This window comes from Mesoplodon bidens (assembly GCF_964165515.1).
Source record: "Mesoplodon bidens genome assembly, chromosome: 15".
Lineage (NCBI taxonomy): Eukaryota > Metazoa > Chordata > Mammalia > Artiodactyla > Ziphiidae > Mesoplodon > Mesoplodon bidens.
The window spans coordinates 82908680-82927636 of NC_138171.1; the positions used below are offsets into that span (position 1 = coordinate 82908680).

The 18957-nt window shown below is 59.3% G+C and overlaps 2 protein-coding genes across 2 annotated transcripts in view; one reads left to right on the plus strand and one right to left on the minus strand.

Annotated features, from left to right (window-relative positions):
• Nucleotides 1-2863, plus strand: part of APMAP (adipocyte plasma membrane associated protein) — a 28736-nt gene extending 25873 nt beyond the window's left edge. The window contains exon 9 of the mRNA XM_081257476.1: nucleotides 1768-2863. Within this exon, the coding sequence (XP_081113602.1) occupies nucleotides 1768-1977 (210 nt within the window). The 3' untranslated portion in view covers nucleotides 1978-2863. The remainder of the gene's footprint in view (nucleotides 1-1767) is intronic.
• A 2562-nt stretch (nucleotides 2864-5425) lies between these two features.
• CST7 (cystatin F) lies at nucleotides 5426-15815 on the minus strand. Its single transcript, XM_081256705.1, has 4 exons — nucleotides 15425-15815; nucleotides 7675-7847; nucleotides 6688-6804; nucleotides 5426-6062 (listed from the first exon to the last, which is right to left on the minus strand). The coding sequence occupies exons 1-4, from the start codon at nucleotides 15492-15494 to the stop codon at nucleotides 5985-5987; spliced, it is 438 nt and encodes a 145-aa protein (XP_081112831.1). The 5' UTR covers nucleotides 15495-15815; the 3' UTR covers nucleotides 5426-5984.
• Nucleotides 15816-18957: the final 3142 nt, after the last annotated feature.

The window sequence follows — 18957 nt, forward strand, 5'->3', positions numbered from 1 at the left end:
AGATGGTGGGTCTGGGGCAGGGGGGAGGTGGGAGGTGGGAGAGGACCACAGGCCTTGCAGACTTGAAAAGGAGGTTAGATTTTCTTCACAATGTTGTTGAAGTCTTTGAGGATTTTCTTTTTTTAGTTTTGAGACAACACCAGACCTAAAAAGCAGCAGGAAGGGAACAGAGAACGTCTTTCCCTCAGCTGTTTGCAGGCAGGTGGCTGACCTGTCGCCCCCGGATGCTCCAAGCGCTGTTCCTATAGCAGGGATGACCCCCTTGGGACAGGATGTCCTGCGGATACGGGTGACCCTCCGGTGCACAGACCCAGCTCAGGCTCGTCAGTGGCCCAGGGGTGTCCTTTGTAATGGGACTGTGCCCAGGGTCGGGCTGGCTTAGTCGCCACCTCTCCTTGTCCCCTTCAGCCTGGAGCGGCTCCCAGACCTGACCTTCAGGATCCCAGGTCAGCTCTGCTGCAGAACGTCCCTGCCTCGGGCTGCCTGGTGTTTCTCACGGTCAGGTTCAGGCTGTGCCTCTCCGGTGCCCTCAACATGACCTGTCGGGAGGTGCGTGGTGTCCACTTGTCCCTGCAGTGCCCGTCACCCCATCCACTGGTGGCTGCCGGGTTTCCACTGTGAAGTTATTCTTTATCATTTGTAATTAATAAGTATTTTGTGGGGATAGTTAGTAAGTGTCATTATGATCTCGGGGTTGATGGTTTTATCAGTGATTATGATCTGTTAACATCGTTGCTTACTTTGACGCTCACGTTGTCCGGCTGTGGCCAGTGGGAGCCCCTTCCGTGTGGCCCCTTGACCTTTGCATGTGTCCCGGTCGTTCTTGGAGTAGTTCCTGCTTCCCGGCCCCGCCCATTGTTCAGGCTCCTCTCGTTCTTTCCCTGCCCTGCTCTGGGATCAGCCGTTTCTCAGGGAGCCCGGCTTCTCCTAGAGGGGACAGGTGCTAAGTGTGCTTACTGACAGGGGGTCGCTGCTCCCAGGCCCTCGTGACAGAGCTGGGGGTGTATGCACACGTGTTCGTGCACAGACCCTCACACCTACATTTATGTGTCTTCATCTGTTTCTTTAAATTGAAAACCATAAGTAAGGCTGTGTCTCTGCTTCCGGTCCAGTACCACAGGATTTATGCCAGTTTTCTTACCGTCTGTGTTTGTACTTCCCTTCTGTAAGGGTGAGAAACCTGGGTCTCATGCTTCTTCACACCTATGTGATCAGATTCCCCAGTTGTACCTGTCTGTAGCCATTGTCCCCTGTCATGTGGCCTCAGCTGTTATGTGGCTCGGCTGTCATGTGGCCCCAGCATCACATGGCCCCGGCTAGGGCTCTAGCACCCATGCTAGCCCTTTTCCCTCCTCCCAGCCGTGTGCAGGGGCCTTACTGCTCAAGGGCTCATGGCCTGTGCTAGGTCACCCTGCTGCAGGACACCATCTCCCCTGCTTGGGCCCTGACACCCTGCTTGGAGCCATGGCCCTCTCTCTTCTCCAGCGTGGACTCTCCCTGCTCAGACCGACTCTCTGGTCTGGGCCGCCCCTGCACGCACCTACCCTGCTTGGCTCCACAAGCTACTACTTGACTGAATTGTTCAGGTGTGGGGTGTGCTGGTATTTTAAAAAGGCAGCTGCAGTGCCGTGTAGAAGCGAGCCAGTGGGGAGGTGGGGGGCAGGGTGGGTGGGACGTGCACAGCAGGTGACAAGAGCCACGGTGCCCGGCCTGCGGGACTCCACGTGGCCCGTGTCACGCTCTCCTCTCACTGTGCTTCCCTTTCAGCTGTTCAGCCAGGAGACGGTGATGAAGTTCGTGCCGCGGTACAGCCTCGTCCTGGAGCTCAGTGACAGCGGGGCCTTCCGGAGGAGCCTGCACGACCCCGATGGGCAGGTGGCCGCTTACGTGAGCGAGGTGCACGAGCGTGACGGGCACCTGTACCTGGGCTCCTTTAGGTCCCCTTTCCTCTGCAGACTCAGCCTGCAGTCTGCTTAGGCCCATCGTTGCCCTGCGCGCCACCCCTGGGCCAGGAGGTGCGTGGACACACCCTTCCCACCGGCACCTGCCGGTCCGCGGAGGTGTGGTGCGGCCTCTTGGGGCACCCTTACCTGGACTTGGCCTTGCATCTGCCGTGGGGAAGATGAGTCCACGTAAAGCCCTGTTCTCTTAAAAACCTTCCCAAGTGCAGTGATTCTTTAGGCCCCGGGGACTTGGTGCGCTTAACAGGCTTCAGGTGTGGGGATGGAGCTGTGGGTGAGTCGGCTGGCGTCTCGCTTTTGCTGCTGGCTGTGTCCCGCCAGCCTCGATGTCTTTGTTGTTAAATGCGTGATACCTGTCTTTGTGGGAGGGGCTCCGGGAGGGCGCGGAGAGCTCAGAGCAAACGTGTGTGAAGCCGCGGATGGGCTGTGCAGGCGAAGAGGGCACGGCTATGTTCCCCAGAGTCAAGTGAGACCCGAGCCTCGGCCCTGGGCGTCCCTCCCGTGGCGCCCACCCTCCCGTGGCGCCCACCCTCCTGCTGCGCCCGGCCCCTCCCTGCCCGGGTCCCCGCCAGCGCTCTGAAGGCAAGGACCTGGGTGTGTGTGGAGGAAGAGCACGTTGATTCCAGCAGCTCAGAGGACTCACCGGCTTCTCCGTGGACAGCCTGCCGTGTGGATCAGAGGATGGGGAGTGAAGGTGGGCGCTGGGCACCAGGAGTCCTGTTCACACACCTGGTTCCTCACCCCAGACCCAGGTGTGAATTGTGCATGTGCTGGGGTTGCGTCTGCTCTAGTGTTACAAGCCTGACGCTGCTCTGTATCCTCATGGGTGTGTCCACACATGGTCCCGGTTGTGGGGTGATCCATGTGATTATGATAATTAAATGGACTTTTCTGCAGATGAACCTCTTGATGGTGTTGCCTGGGAATTTCTTCTGTGCTTTCCATCTACTTTAACAGTGAGTGAGGTCTTGTCCTCCACCTGTCGTGAGAGCCGATCTGCTGGGGTCATGTTTAGATTTGCTCGGGGCCTCCCCTGTGGCCGCCTGCCCCCCACGCTGACTCAGTCCACATGACACTGCTCTCCTGTTTCCATTCTCTAAGATGGAGCTGATGTCTGCTCCTTCCTTTTCTGCGTATTTGTGAGAACACATCAGGGATTGTGTCTCTGGAATTGTCTTTGTAACTTGAAAAGACAGTATTTTGACTAGGGGATGACATTGAACGTCAAGGATGGCCGACATCGTGGTGAGACTTGAACCGTTTGTGTCTTGTACTGGTTCATAGCTCCTTTCCCCTCCCTGCTCCCAGCCATTTTAGGGGAGAGAGTCAGGGTCTGATGGGGGCTCATTCCGAGTTGCCTGCTCGGGGCCAGCTTTACGCATAGCCGCGTACAGCAGAGTCAGACTGGCTGCATGGCCGTGATGTGACCCGTGTCCTGTCAGGTGATGTAACTTCATAGGAAATGCTTTTTAACAGGCAACTGTGCACCCATGTATCGGGTCTGCAGGAATAGTAAGGTGAAACCTGACCATTCTGCCTCGAAAACACACAGCCCAAGCGTGCTGACCCTGAACGTTTCTTCTTGGTTGGGAACTGAGGGCTGTGCTCTCAGTGCAGAGAAGCTGGTAGCTTTTCACACTTTTCAGCAAAGGTGGCTTGTTTTTGTTTTGACTCAGATGTTTATTTTCTGTCTCAAAGTGTCATTTCCTGTGTTTTATCTGGTAACTTGCCATGATAAGGTGCAAAATACAGCCTCATTAGGCTTAAATATATGATAGGTTTTTGTTGTAAACATGAAACGGATTTGCTCTAATGGGAATTACTAACATGATCTTAAAATTAAATCAAGTGATTCATTCACTGTGTGCTGCTTTGTCATCATTACAAAAACTCCATCAGGACTCAGTTGCTGCCTTTTATAGGACAGAGGCCCCGCGTTGAGGTTTTTGTCATCAGCCTTTGCCATGTTGAGTTTTCATGTGCACTGACCTCTTTGTGATATAAGGAGACGTGGCCGCGTCTCATGGGGGAACCGCGGCTGGGGAGGGACCTGCCTAGGGTCACAGGTGGCTGGGGGCGAGAAGGCAGGGTGGCTGCCCAGTCCAGGGGTCAGGCTTGTGGGTGCCTATGTCCCCGGGCACCGAGGTGGGACAGCAACGGGGCTAAGCCTTGCAGGTGGTCCTCTGGGTGGCTGCGTTCCTCAGGGCCTGGCCCGTCTGCAACCCAGGGCGGGCTGGGCTGCATCTGGAGTGGAGGCCCCGAAGCTGGATCCCAGAGTCTGCACGGCTGGTGAGCAGGGGCGGAGGGCCTGGCGGGGAGGCTCTGGAACACAGAGCAGGGCAGGCCTGTCTGTCGGGAGTTTGACTGGTTTTGGTCAGTTTGAGACCTCACGTGTTTCTTCTTCCTGGTCATAATTCTGGTACTGTATGTCTTAGAATCCTGTGTCCTGAACTCGACCTTTTCCCAGGGACAGTGACTGAGATGCAGGTGCAGCTTCCCACTGTCAGAATCCTTCCCTCTTAGAGCAAAGCTGGGAAGTGTTAAAAAACAGGTAGAATCGGGTGGCAGCATGGGACTGCAGGCCACCACTGGTTGACATCCACTCCCTGTGGTAAGCGACGCTGTCACGGGCACAGGGGGAGTTGGGGGCAGGGGTGCCAGGCTGCTCCCCCCCCATACCTCTCTTTCTCACACCATGTGAGGCCTGTGGGGCAGCGTCCGGTTGGTCTCACAGTTGTCAGGAGACACTTGGCCTTGTGCTCTGGTGCGTGTTTGAAAGTGAGGATTGAGGGGACCTCAGAGCTTGTGTCCCCTGCGTCAGTCACGGGGGCCCCACAGGTGTGTCCTGAAGCGTCTGGCCCTGGTGCTGGACCCCGGTGTGCCTGCCGTCCTGCCGACGGACGGGGTCAAGCAGGGACTGAACTTGCTTGTGTTCACGAGAGGGCTGCCTTCAGGGGCCTTCAGAGTCTCGAACGAGTCCAGCATCGCGTGGCATAGTGGCCACCACTGCCCCTGAATTAGTGACCAGGAGGTGAGTCAGGGCCGCAGAAATGGAGGCGGCTGTGGAATTATCGTGACTCTTATTGCCGCAGGAGCCAGAGGAGCTTCACTTGGGGGTTCGCGTTTGTCACATTTATGACAGCGAGCTAAGTCGCCGTTCGAATCGAATGCACGTTTTCTGTTTGCTGTGAGTTACCGAGTCGTTCTTTTAAAGGTGATAGCACGTTTTGCGCCAATCCGTAGTTGGACGAGGACGCCCGGGCTCACGGTGCAGGCGTCTGGGTCCCCTGCTCCCGCTCGCCTTGTGCCACCTCCACTGCGAAGGCCTTCCCGCCTTCCCGCCTTCCCACCCACGGCGGTGCCCCCGCCCAGCAAGTCCCCCACCCTGCCTCCCTCTCCGGGCCGGGCCGTGGGATCTGCTCCGTCCCTGCCCACCTACCTGCCCAGGCGCAGCTGCCGAGCCTCAGGCAGCAGAGAACGTGGGGGTGGGATGCGCAGAGGACAGTGCAGCTGGAGGTGGGGGGGCCTTGGGGGTTCAGTGGCGAGGCCCCCCAGGGCTTTGTGGGGGGAAGGGGGGCCTCCTGACTTGCCCATTCTCCCCTTAGCAGGTCAAGCAGCAGGCATTGCTTCGAGGTGATGAGTTCTTTATTCAGGTTTATTCCTAACTATTCACCCAAGACGTCACTGATGCCTGGTCCCTGCCCAGTGCTGGGACGGTTATTCAGATGGAAAGATGGCCCTCTGGGCTTTCCTCGGGGGCCTGGGACCCCAGGGCAGTGAGGTGGGAGGGCCCCTCGGGGTTGAGAACCCGTGTAATCCCCATTGGAGGACTCGCCCTGTCTGTGCAGACCCTGAATCTAGGTGCACAGCGTCGGGGAGACTAGTTAAGTTTGGAAGGAGACTTGATGTGTTCAATCCAGCCGTGGGGTTGCTCTGCGCTGACCCCTGGCACCGCCGTTCTGCTCTCAGGAGATGCTGCTTCCCAGGGCCCACGACTGCAGGGTTGGAGCTGGGAGGCGGGAGTCAGTGACAGCGGAGGACAGGCACCTTGACGGTCTGGAGCCAGGGGACGAGCCAGACTTCAGAGTAGCAGCTGAGAGTCTGAAACGAGGGTGGCCTGAGGGTCCCCGTTCATGGAGGCTTTCCACCCCGCCAGGGCGACCTCACCCGCCGCAGAGGGGGGTTCCCAGTGCCACTGCTTTGGGCGGGTGTGTTGTGTGTGTTTGTACACGTGTGTGCTTGTGTGCTCACGTGTGTGCGTGTCTGTGTGCACCCACACATGTGCATGTTTGTTTTCTTTACTGAAGAATTCGCTCCCTGCCCTGACTTTATTTTGAAAAATTTCAAACCTACAGAAAAGTTGAAAGAGAATTCAAAAATATATACTCAACACATGTATTTACAAATTACCAAATTTTGCCACATCTGCTCTCCCTGTGTGTGTATATAAAATTTCTCAATTATGTACAAGTTTTCTTTTGCTCTCCCCCCAACCCCCAAACCTGCAGTGTTTACTCCCTGGAGATGTGCCTGTGGGAGCGAGGAGGGGTGTCGTTTGGGAAGTCCTGGGGGGCTGCCTCTCGCTCTCCCGTGTCGGGGGTGGACGTGGGTGCTGCTCAAGGGTGGGATCAGGAACCTCGCAGGTAGAGCAGTGCCGAGGGTGATTTCCGAGGCTGCGGAGGTGGCTGGGGGGTGGTGAGCGGTGGGGAGGCCAGAGCCCTCTTACCTGCTTCAGGGTGCGGTTGGTCTGGAAGCCGCAGTCGTCCAGGCTCGAGTGCCTGTTCTTCTTGCAGCTGGTTCTGCTGATGTCCAGGTCCAGCATGAACTTCAGGCCCTTCACTATCTGAGGGCATAGAGGGTGGGCCTGGGTCACTGGGTCCAGGACACGGTGAGAGGTGGGGTGAGCTGGGGGCCCACCGCCCTCCCCCAGGCTCGGGCACGCGCTCCTGCAGACGGTGGAGGCTGAGGACCTCAGTCCCCGGGTCTGGGCCCCTGGAGTCCTGACACTGGCTACTTACACCCACGCAGATCACCCTCCATGATAGGGACAGCATCCTGCTCTGAGAGTTTGCAGTTACCAAAGAGAAGAGAGATAATAAAGTCACCCCTCAATCCTGCACCCAGGGGTGACTGTTATCGTGAGTCAGTATGTGGGGTGGTGTCAGGCAGCACACATCCTCGGGGCTGTGGGTCTCTCTCCCCAGGGCCAGCTCCCCGGTCAGTGACCACGAAGCTTGCTGACTGGCTGCACCGGGCCCCTGCTTTTCGAGAGTGGCTGCGTCCTGTCACTGACTGTGTCCTGTACCCTCATTGACCTGTGTTCTCGGGACCCAGGATGAGCCAGGCCTGGCTGCCCTGTGGTGTCCCCGTGGGAGGGGGAGCACTGAGCTGCTCGTATGGGGCCGCTGAGAAGCCTGGGGACCTCACAGGGTGTGACACTCCTGCAGGGACGGGGCAGTGGTTGGGGGATGTGGCCGGAAGTGCTTTGGGGCCGTGGAGCAGTGGCCTGCGGGCAGCCCGGCAGGCAGGCAGCCCTGAAGGTGGGCGGCGGGGCAGCTTGTGGCCTGTGGTAGCCACCCTCGCCCGCCCTCCTCCCTGTGTGCTGCCTGGGAGGAGCCTGGTTCAGTGAGAGACGGCGCCGGCCTCGGTGCCCGACGCTGGTGGCCCCGGTCCGGTTCTGGCCGCCTTGGGCAGTCCTGAGCCCGGACCCCACCTGGACGAGGGCTCTGCTGATGTGCGACTCCCGGAACAGGAAGGCGTCGTTGCTGCAGTTGTTGAAGCTCTCGGCGCTGTGTCTGGCTGCCCTGAGGACGTCCGGGTCGTTGGTCTTGATAGTCTTGGGAAATCCTGGCTTCACACCCGAGTTAAGGATCTGGGAACAAAAATCTGGACGAGAAACAGAACCAGACAAGAACGTTACTGTTGGAGGGGCGGTCCTTGGTCCAGGGATCATGCCTCCTGCCTCTGCTCCCAGTGTGGCGCCTGGCCCATCCGCCCACCCGGCCTGTTCTCCCCTCCCTTGGCCGTGTACCCTGCCAGCCCGTCCATCTCTCGCCCCCCAGTGCGTCTGCCCTCCATCCCCGTGGTTGCCCCGTCCTCAGCCAAGGGCCAGTGCGGTGGGCGGCGCAGAGGTGTGGTCCCGTCCTGTCCCTGCCCGCGTGTGTCCCTGGGTTCTGTCCTTTCAGAACCCAGGTTGTTTCCAACAGTTCCAGGAGCCTGGACACCCCTGCCCGCCCTCAGGCCTAGAGCCTCTGTCAGGATGAGCCTGGTGTTCCGAGGAGTCGGCCCTGGCCTTTGAGGCCACCCTCTGGCTTCGACCCCTCAGCTTGTCCCCAGCAAGTGGCCGAGGGGAAGTGCTCGAAGGCTGTCCTCCGCCCCCAGGACTCTCGACCGAATCCGCCCAACTGCCAGGTCCCCGCGGCGCCCGTGTGCTACCTCCTTTGGGGCGTTTGGGCAGCAGGTGGGTGGTGGCTTTTCTAGTTGGTGGCTCAGGGGTGACTTGATTTCAAATTTGTGTTTCTCAGTTTTGCTGCAGTGGTCACGGACTACTTCTATGTTAAAATTTAAAGTGAGGGGGAGGGAGAACGGGAAGAGGGTTTAGGGTTGTGGATTACTTCTCTTTTCTAAGAATTCCCCGGATTTTCCTGAAATCATCTTGTGCCGGAAGTGACCCGGAGCTGACCCACCCCCTGGTGCCAGCTCAGCTGTTTTCTTGCACTGAGTCGCGTGGAGCGTGGGGTCCGCGCCTCGTGCACGGCCTGCATCGGGGATCAGCTGCGTCCTGGCCGGTGTGGAGGGTCCGCTGCCGTGTGGTTCCCTGGAAGGCCACTCTGCCTCCCTTGGCTGTGACCTTGGGGAGCACCTGTGGTGCATTCAGTGGGGGTGGGGTCAGCACGTGGTGGACCTGCTGGAGCCACAGCAAGTAGAGACTCGTGGACGAGCTTCCGGGCGTTGCGTGCGGAAAGGAGGGGTCAGTGCTGCCTGGGTCCCCTCCTCACGGGGGACTCGCTGGGACTGCAGACGCAGGGTGCTGGGTGTGGGCCCCGCCGTCTTGAGGACACATGGTTCCCTGGTTGTGAAGAAGTCTCGACTCGTGGGAGGAAAACAGTGGTGTGAGGTCGGCAGTGCTTGGGGGCTTTGTTCCTCAGGGGCTGGACGGGGTTGTCCCGCTGGAGACAGGGCCCCCCAGCCACAGGGCTGATGGACTGAGAGGACCTTCACCTCAGCTGGGGGTGGGGGTCAGAGTCAGTGGGCTTGCTGGGTCAGGACCCAGGCACCTGGCAGGATGGCCTGTGTGCGGTTTTGTGTCCAGGAGCCTGGGCCGGGGTCAGTCCAGTACGCTGGGACCTCTTCTGGGGGCCGGCCTGTATGCGGGTCACAGCAGAGGGTGAGACACGGCGGATGCCAGCTCAGCTCAACTCAGTGGGGAGGTCTTGCCAGGGTGTCAGTGAGCCCATCAGCCTAGAGCGAGGTTTTCAGAGGAGGCTGGTTCCTCCACCGCCTGAGGTCTGCACAGAGCTCTCCTTAGAACTGGACATCTGCTGTGGCAGTGGGCACACGAGACCCCCACTGGGTGCGAGAACCAGGACGGCCAGAGCCGGCCCTATGCGGCCTCGCTGAGGGGTCTCCTCTCCAGGTGGGTGGAACGGTGGAGGGGGCTCTGGCAGTGAGCAGAGGAGGTGTGGGTCCGGTCTGGGTAGGATCTGCGGAGGGCCCGTGACCCTGCGGGTGAGCCGCTGGCGCTCGTGACAGCCTCTTTGTAAGGGGGGCTGGCAGTGCCCGCCCAAGCGGGACCCCTCCTGGCAGGTGGGCGCCAGCTGGGTCCCTGGGTCGAGATGGAGCTCTGGAGCTCTGTGAGGCCCCCCTCAGCTGGGAGGCCTGCTCCACTCCCATGAGAGCTTCCCAGCAGGTGAGGTGGTTGCTCGTCCCCCATGAAACTCTGTCCCCAACGTCTCTGAGAGTCTCCTTTGCCATAATCCGGCCCTCACACGATGTCCCCACAGACTCTGGGCTGGGCCGTGGCTGAGGTCTCTGGACGCGGCAGCTGGGTTGGTCGGCTGGCTGGGCCCTGAGCCCGTGGCTCTGACTCTGGTGCTGGGAGGGCTGCTGGCCTGCTGCTGACGACAGGAAGTCCAGTGTGGTTTTCTGTTTGGAAAACAGCTTGATTTCTGCTTGTCAGCATAGTCCGAACAGCAGACGGGAAGGACCACCTGGCGGCCGGTCCAGTCTCCCGTGTGTTTGTGGGTCTATATCCACGGCTATTTTTTCTTTGTACAAATTATATACGTTGCTTTTTCTGATTATAAGCTTACTTGTTTGGTAGGAAACGAGAAACACAGAAAAGTACAACAGAAACATTAGAGCTCACTCTCAGTGTTGCAAAGGTAACCACTGCTACCTGTTTTTTAAATAAAGTATACTACATTTAATTTCTCTTGAACTTAACATGATTGTAATAACGAAGTGAAACTAGGTGAGGCCAAACCTCCGATGAATGCCTCTGCCAAACGTGTGATGTCAATTCCTAAGCGATTTTGGTAAAGTTACAAAGAGGTTGTAGGAAACTTGAGGTTGGTTTATTTTTAACTACATTTCCTGAAATATAGGCCTTCAGTTAAGTGAGGCTTCATCAGCAGAGTTATCTAAACAAACAGTAAAACCCCATTTTTAATTTAAAAAAGTTGAAAAGTCAAACCTATTTTCAGAGTGATTCTTCAGAACATCCACAGGGCAAGGTTGGTGCAGAATAAGCCCAAAGAGGGGCTCTCCTTCTGGAAGAAGACAGGCAGCCAGGGGCCCTGGGCCCCAGCCAGCTAGCCCCCTCCCACCACTGCCAAGGGGTGCCCCCCGGGCTGGCCGTGGTCCCATCTACAGGGAGGGAACGAACAGGCCTCAAAGGAGTGCAGGGCGGGTTAAACCTAGGTGTGAAAGCCGTGCTCTTTTTCTCTCAAGAAGTATTTCTCGATGGGTGCTGTGGGCAACTCCAGGTTGGGGGCGGGACAGTGATCCGGCAGAAGGGGCTCAAAGAGGGAGCTGGGGGTGGGGACCAGTTAGAAGGCGCGGAGATGGGCCGGGGGAGCAGAGAGCAGAACACGAGGGAGACCTGACCGCCCTTAGCTGCAGGCTGGGTGCGGGGGCCACGGGGGGATCGTGAGTCACACTGGTGGCAGGTGGTGGCCTGGTGACGTGGACTGAAAGGACAACCAGAAGGAGTGGTGACGTGGACTGAAAGGACAACCAGAAGGAGAGGTTGTGAGGAGGAACAGGCACTCTTTATCACACACGCTGGGGTGGGGAGGGGCCAGGCAGCGCAGAGAAGTGAGATTTCCAAATGAGCCGGACTCCCTCCCCCATCCCCTGCCTGGCGGGGCTTGGAGGCTTTGGCCCAGAAAGGCACTGGGAAGAGGGAGGCAGGCAGACCCCTTGGTGAGGGCGGGCTGAGTCAGGAAGGAGAGAAGAGGGCCCCTTACTGCTCTTGGGAGAGAAGTAGCTCTTCAGCTGGTCTTGAAAAAAATGACTCAAGATGGCAAGAGATTGGGCAAGAGATGAGGGGCTGGAGACTTGGGAAGATTAGGGTGACAGCGCTGTGCTGGGTACTGAGCGGGGGCTCCTGCCGCGCCTGTATGCACAGTTGTAAGAGCACCGGGCGAGCACAGTGTGCAGGGGCGCAAGGCTTGGAGGGAGGACAGCAGAGGCCCAGCTTTCCTGGGGCCAGAGCAGACTCTCCGGGGCAGAAATGCGAGCCCCTGTCGTCTCAGACCTGGGCGGTGGAGCTGGCCCTGGGACCGAGAGCGTGGGCAGGAGCCAGTGCGGGACCTGCCTCTGGCAGATCCTTCCCACCTGCCCTGGCACAGCCGGGACCTGCTCCAGGAGCCAACATGGCTGGGGATCCCGCAGGCCCCTGGGCTGCTCAGGCTGCACCAGTGGACTCCCGGCCACCCCCTTCTGTGAAATCACCCCAGGCCCCTTTTGACACCCCCTGATTCAACCTGATTCAAGGGAGTCAAGGAGTCTCTCCTCTCCCGTGATCAGAATGGGAAGCAAAACGTCAAGGAAACATTCTGACGTTTCTTGCTGAAGGGCGTAACTTTCCATCTAAATCACAAGTGATTGCTACTCCAGCTCCTGTCCTGTCCTGTCCCTACACCCTCTTCTTCAGAACTAACACCGGCCGCACTGATTTCGGTGGCCAGGCTCTGCGCTTGCCCTCACCAGTTGGGGCACTCGGTTCCCTCCACCAGTGTGTGGGCACTTCACAAACATCGAGGGGTTCAAGGCAGATCCACAGTTGGGCAAGTGGGGCTGGAGCTTGGGGGGCATGGTCAGCAGCCCTTTGGGTTGCGGCAACAGTTAACTGTTTCTATGCAGGTTAAAGAGGATGGAGTCTGCCCTCCAGTTACCACCAAACATGCAGCAAACGTCCCAGCAGAGGACGGCCACTTCCTGACAAAGAGCAGCTGGTAAAATGAACCAGCAGCAAATGTGTTTGGTAAACGTCCCTCAGCGTGCTTTCCTGAAAAAGGAAGACGTGGGATGATGTCCCGTAGGAGGCGCTGGAGCCTGGGGCGCTGGCTGTGCGTCCATGGATGCACCGAAGCTGGGTAGGGGTGCTGGGCCCTTCGGAGAGTCCAGTGCCTCCGGCCACGCAGCCCCTCCTTCCCTGGTGTGGAAGGGAGAGGGGGCTGCTCAGGCAGCTGGGGCTCCCCACCCCTTCCTGTTTCAGGAGGGTCCTGTGTGTGGCTGGGAGGTGGGGGGACCCTAGAAGGGAACCGGGGTGCCCAGGAGCCAAACACTGAGGTCCCCACTGGAGGCCGCCCCACCGTGTCCCCGGTGGTCTCGTGGTGGCTGCTTCCCTGCCAGCATCACGGGGCCCTTGTCATGTCACGGGCGGGGTCCTGGAGCGCACACTAGGAGGGCTGTGCCCAGAGGGCGGGCTGCTGGTGTCCACTGCCCACCTGGAGGTTCACTCCCAGCCTCGCCCCCTCACGTGACACCGGAACTCAGTGTGCCGGTGGTTGCCCTTAATTCCGTGGGGCCACACCCAGCCGGCTGTGCTCTGGGGGCTCTGACTGATGAGTAGCCCCGTTGTTTTGAGAGCATAGGTGTCCCCTGGCACAAACAAGATGCTGGTTAGTCCCCACCTTAATCCACTGGGACATGCCCAGAGTGAGTCCCAAGTCTGCCTCTCAAAGTCTGTACAGCCTTGGGGAAACTGCTTGACCTTTCTGAGCCTCCATGTCCTCATCTGTATAATGGGGTGATGATGGCACCAACCCCACAGGTTTGTGGTGGAAATACAGGAGACCATCCATAGGAAGATCTTGTCGATAGAGGACATGCCATAGTGTCATGATTATCAAATATGTGAAATGGCTGCAGTGGGGCTCTGAGGGCAAATGGGTGTCCCCACTGGAAAAAAGAAACTTCAAAATGCAGAGGGTGGTCAGTGGCCCACACGCCAAGATGCAGCAGTTCCCCCCCATCCCTCGCCCTGGGATGCAGGCCGGCGTGGGCCTCCCTTGTGGTGGGTGGTCTCTGGGTCCTGCCACTGGTGGTGATGGCTGCTGGACCCCAGACCCTGCCAGGCAGCATGTGATGGGAAGATGGGCCCCTGTGAGCCCGACTGGGAGGGCTTCCCAGGAGAGATGAGAGTCAGGTTGAAAAAGGGCTTCCATTTTCAACCGAACGAAAAGTGGCAGAAGAAATCGATGTAGCAATTTCCTAGGTTCTGAAGGGCTTGGGGAGGGAGGCTGCCGGGCTCAGGTCAGCGTAGTTGAGCGCCAGGGGTGGGGAGAAGCCAGGTGCCCAGGTGGTGACACTCGGGGCCCCTGGCCTCCCACCACGGAAGGCTCTAGGATCTGTTCTCAGAGGAAGGCCGTGGGGCTGAGGGGCGGACTCGGGTCTGGGGCCGAGCTGTCTCTTCTCGACTCCCAGACGGGGGCCTCCAAGCCACTCACTCGAGCCCGAGGCCCTCGCTGGGGCCGTCACCTGTCACCTGAAGGGGGCAGCGGAAAGGATCTGTGTGGCACAGGGGCTGCTGCCAGCAGAGGCTCAGGAGCAGGGGCGCGGGCGGGCGGCGGCCCCCCTCCCCAGGCCCGGGGCATTGCCTTCCGTGGGCCACCGCAGCCAGGCGCCTCCAGGGCCTGAGGGGTGCAGTGGTTTACCCATTTCATGGACAGTGAGACTGAGGCTCAGAGAGGCTCCAGGTCCCAAGGCCTCTGCATGTGGCTTGGACTCTGGACCCTCCTCCATCTGGGCTGTGGGGCTGAGAGCAGGCCTGACGGGGGAGGGCCAGGCCAGCCAGAGGGCTGGCTGTGTCAAGGGCAGGCCGTCTTCCACCTCCCGAGGGGGCAGGTGCGGGACTGGGTTGGAGGGGGTTTGGTCCAGCACCAAACCCCAGCAGAGGGGAGGCAGTCCTGCCAAGGAAAGGAGGCCAGCGTCCAGCGCCTCCTGGGCCAGGATTCCCCACACAATCCTGCTTCCCCGCTTATTAGGGGAGGAAACGCGGCCGGCAGAAGCAGCTTAGGAGAGCGGCACAGAGGGCACGAACGTTCCATCCCAGTGCAGTGGGGACGGCGGGCCCCTCACTCAGGCTTTCAGGGGGAGTCACTTCCCAGGTCTGAACGTCCAGCCACTTCCCTGGCCTGGCCTCCTTGGTTGGGCACTAAGGGGGCCCAGGAGGACAGACAGCTCCCGGAGGAGAGGACCCGTGAGGCTTCATGGTGTGAGCCAAGACCGCGGCTGGGGGAGGGGCAGAGGCAGGATGTCCCGTCCCCATGGTGCCTGAGATGGTCCAGAGCCCCAGGCGGTGTCACCCACTCCCGAGCCTGTGACCTCCAGGGACTGAGAGGCTCAGGCTGTCCCCTGGGCACCTGCCTGGGCACCCCCGACCTGGTCACCCGTGGCCCGGCTCCAGACCTCTTCAAAGAGGGAGGAGGGCAGAGACCAGCTGCTACCTGGGGGCTGTACCCTCCACCTCCCGCTGGGCATTTCAGCCCCGGCTACCAGCTTCCTCGTGCGCAGGGGGGCAGGTGCTCACGGGCTGTGTTACTGGGCAAGTCGCCTAACCTCTCCGTGCCTCATTTCCTGGCCTACAGGTGGCGGCTCCCCTCGCCCTCCCCCCAGCTCTGGCCTGGCTGGGAGGATGAAGACTTAGGTTCCCCGGAGCTAAGTCACAGGGCAGCAGCGGAGGCAGGAAGGGTGCACCATCAAATAGAAACGGCCTGACCGCTACCCTGTGCGCTGTCTCCGCGGAGGGGCCGTGGCGGGCCTCCCTTGGGTACTTGCAGAGCGGCCAGTGACAGAAGGCACTTCCCCGGTCCCCAGATCCCCCCCAGTCCCCCTCTTTGCCGAAGCCTGCTCCCCACAAAGGCAGCTGCTGTGAGGTCCCCTGGAACGTGCCTTGGGAACGGGGTTGGGGGGCAAGCTTACGGCGCCTGGACAGTGGGGAGGCCCCCTCTTACCTCGGGAAGGGTCCCCTGTGGCACCCAGGACGAGGCCACAGACGACCAGCAGAATCCCGGCAGGACGCATGGCTGCACGCAGGGCTGTGCTGAGCAGGGGCGCCGGCAGCGAGGTGCTGGGGGAGCCCCGCCCCGCGAACCGCCTGCCTGGGGTGCGGGTGGTGGTTTCTCGCTCTTCATCTCCACATCTTGCAGCTACAAACTCAACCGCTTCCTTTGTAAAAGTTTCCAAACAGCGATTATTGGCAGGGGAGGGGAGGAAGAGGTGAGAGCTGTAAGCAAAACTTTTGCGATTTTCTACCCTTGAAACACATGGAAGAGACACTGCAGCAGAAAAATGAGCAGGGATTTTCAGAAGCACACGCACTTGGGGTTCCTTCTCCAAAGGGTACACTCCTCAGGCCTAGGTTCTGGGGTCTGAGTGGCCCACTGCAGGAGTCTGTCCTCCTGCTGGCATGAATTAGGCAACTCTCCCTGGGAAGTAGCAGGAAAACAGGGTGCAGACTGCAGTCCAGAGGATGACCATCGCCAGGCCTGGAACCGGGTGAGGAACAGCATTTGCTGTTGAGTGATGGATCCTTGAACCTTTTTGGCTCAGAGCTGGCAAAGGAGAGGAACAGTGTCTGGCCTAGAGGTCCCGGCGCACTGCCCAACCTCTAGGCCAGGCCCACGGTTAGGAGTGGGAGCTCTGGAGCCAAAAGGCTTGAGGCTCTACCTCTGAACACCTGGCTGACCTTGGGTGGGGGTCTCCAAGCCTCAGTTCCTCAGGTTATGCTGAGGATTTGGGGATGTCGTGAATGTCAACGGCCACTGTGCCTGTGCCCTCCACCAGGCATGGCAAGGAGTTGGGCTTCCCCCGTGCGCACGGCCTTGACCTTGCAGTACCTCGGGAGCCGGCGGTCACTCCTGCATGTCCTCGGTGCGGTGGCTCATTCCCACTTTCAGAAGCTCCGGGGGTTGGGGAGCTCAGAGCGGTTATGGGACCTGCCTGTCACTGCATTGTCTCCGGCCCTCGGCCCTGTTGTCTGTGAATGTGGGTGATGGTCCACCTCGCCGCCCAGGCCTGGGGGCGAGCAGAGGCCCAGAGAGGAGGAAGGAACTGGGGTTAGAGCAGTGTTACGGGCCCCCGGGGAAGTGTGCATGTGTGCACTGTGTACATGTGTCCTGTGTATGCGTGTGCATCCAGTCTTTACATGTGTCTGTGAACACGTGGAAGTGTGTTTTTCTGAGTGTGAATGAAAGGTGTATATGTGCTTACACGCAGATGTGTATAAGTCTGTGTGAGTGTGTTTTGTATGTATGTTGTGATGTTGATTTTTGTGTCCACTGGGCCACTGAGGGCCCGGACGTTTGGTCAAACATCCCATGTGTGTCCACGAGGAGTGTTTCTGGAGGAGATCAGTGCTGGAGCCAATAAACTGACTAACGCACCTGGCCCTCCTGCGTGGTGGGCCTTGTCCAATCAGTCGAAGGCCTGAATAGAACTAAGGCCAGGAACTAAGAATCCTCTCTGCCTGCCTGTCTTCCAGCTGGGACATCGGTCTTCTCCAGCCTTCGGACTCAGACTCGGACTGTCCTGGGTCTGGACTTCTCAGCCTCCTTAATCCCATGAGCCAATTCCTTGTGATAAATCTCTTCATACATACACACACCCTACTGCCTTTGATTTTCTGGAGACCACTGACCCATACGTTTGTGCAGGTGTCTGTGCCTGTATGTATGTGTGTGTGAGAGTGTACGTTGCTTTCGAGTCTGTGTGTTCATATGTGTCTGTGTGTCTGTGTCTCTGTGCATGCGTGTGACTGTGTAGGTGTGTACGTGCACTATTTCTGCCCCATCCTCGGCCTGCTGGGGGTCGTGGGCTTTGCACTGAGCCCCACTCACTCATTGGTGGGTCTGTTCATCACTCACCCCTCCTGCCACCCTTTCCTGCTTGAAGTGTGGTCCCCTGCCCGGTGCCCAGTCAGCACTCCCTGGGCCCTTGATGGAAATGCAGCTGCTCAGGCCCTGCCCGTGATCAGGCTCTATGAGTGGGGCCCAGGAATCTGTTTTCACAAACCCCCCAGGAGACTTTTTGTCTTTCGGCCTTCACGCTGTGCCCCCTGCTGGTTGGCCGGAGCCGTCCAGTTCTCAGGCTGTCCTCCGCTGGCCGAGGAGCGAACCAGACACCTGAGCCGTCCTGCTGCTTCCAGGTCCCGAGCTTCCTGCCTCGTGCAACCTGTCTTGGCCACAGCTGGGCCCAGGGAGCCTGGGGCTCCGCCAGAAGTGTTGCTGTATTCGTTCTGATGACAGCCGCGGTGATGGTGAGAGGGCATGTTCCAGCACTTGCTGTGTGTCAAATCCCCACACCATTTGATAGTCGAGGAAACTGAGGCACAAGGGGGTGAGAAATTGCGGGAAGTTCTGCAGAGTTGGGGCCCAGGCCCAGCGCTGTGGTCCCGGCCGCTGCCCTGCACTCCCTGCCCCCTGTCCCCCAAACCCCCCACGCCCCCCTGCCCCCGGCCTGGGGCTGTCTGTGCCGGCCACACTGGCACTGGCCAGCCTGCAGATGCCAGCTTGGCCATGGGGGTCCCTGACGGTGGCCCGAGTGAGCCGACATCCTGTCCAGCACGACTGTTGGCAAAAGCATCACCAAGCCCTGCAGAGCAGGAGCGTGGGGGGCCTTGGAAGGAGTCTAGGGTTGTGTGTGTGTGACTTTTGTGCACCCAAACAATGTACAGAAGAAGCACAAAAACTGGTTGTCCCGGTAGAGGATTATCCGATGGGCTTCTGAGACCTTACGCCCTGCGTGTACTTTATTTTCTAAAGTCCACGGTGGTTGAGTGGAGGGGCAGGAGTGTGCTTTTTTGGTCTGGCAAGAGCTGCTGGGTGGCGAGCAGACTTTGTCCACACGGTGGCGCCGTGATCCAAGAAACGAGCAGGCCTCGCCCGGCGTTTCCCACGCTGGGGGCTGGGGCTTCCTCTGCTCTGGGACCCCTGCACCCCTGTTTCCGTCCCTACATCTGCTGTCCTGGTGATGGATTTCAGCAGTCCTGGGCCCTCTCTGGGGAAATGCAGTTCTCAGTGAGGGTGGGAGGGACCCTGCAAATCTTCGGCCTGGGGGCTCTTCACTCTCCCCAGGCTGGGCCTCCTCCTGGGGGATCTTGGTGCTTCTGCGGGTGGGGTTCCTGCGCCCAGTGCCGCCCGCAGCCATCCGTCATGATCGCACATTCTGCACGTGGGGGGCTGCATGTGTTGGCATGTCCATCTCCATGGGGTCTGGGGCGTCCCTGGGAAGAGCCACAGGCTGGGCCTGGAATCACCCTAAGATGCTGGTGCCGTGTCTGGACTTGGTCTCAGTGGGGCTGTCGGTGTGGTGGCCCCTGGAGTGGCAGGGAACAAACCCCTGGATCAAACCTACCCTGAAGCTCATGTGCTGCTGGATTTTCCAGTTATGAGCTCCCATCCAGTCTCTTGCTGCTTAAGACCATTCTAGTTGGATTTTCTAGGTTTGTTTTCCTTTCCCTCAGCATAAAAGGCCCCAACTGACAGAT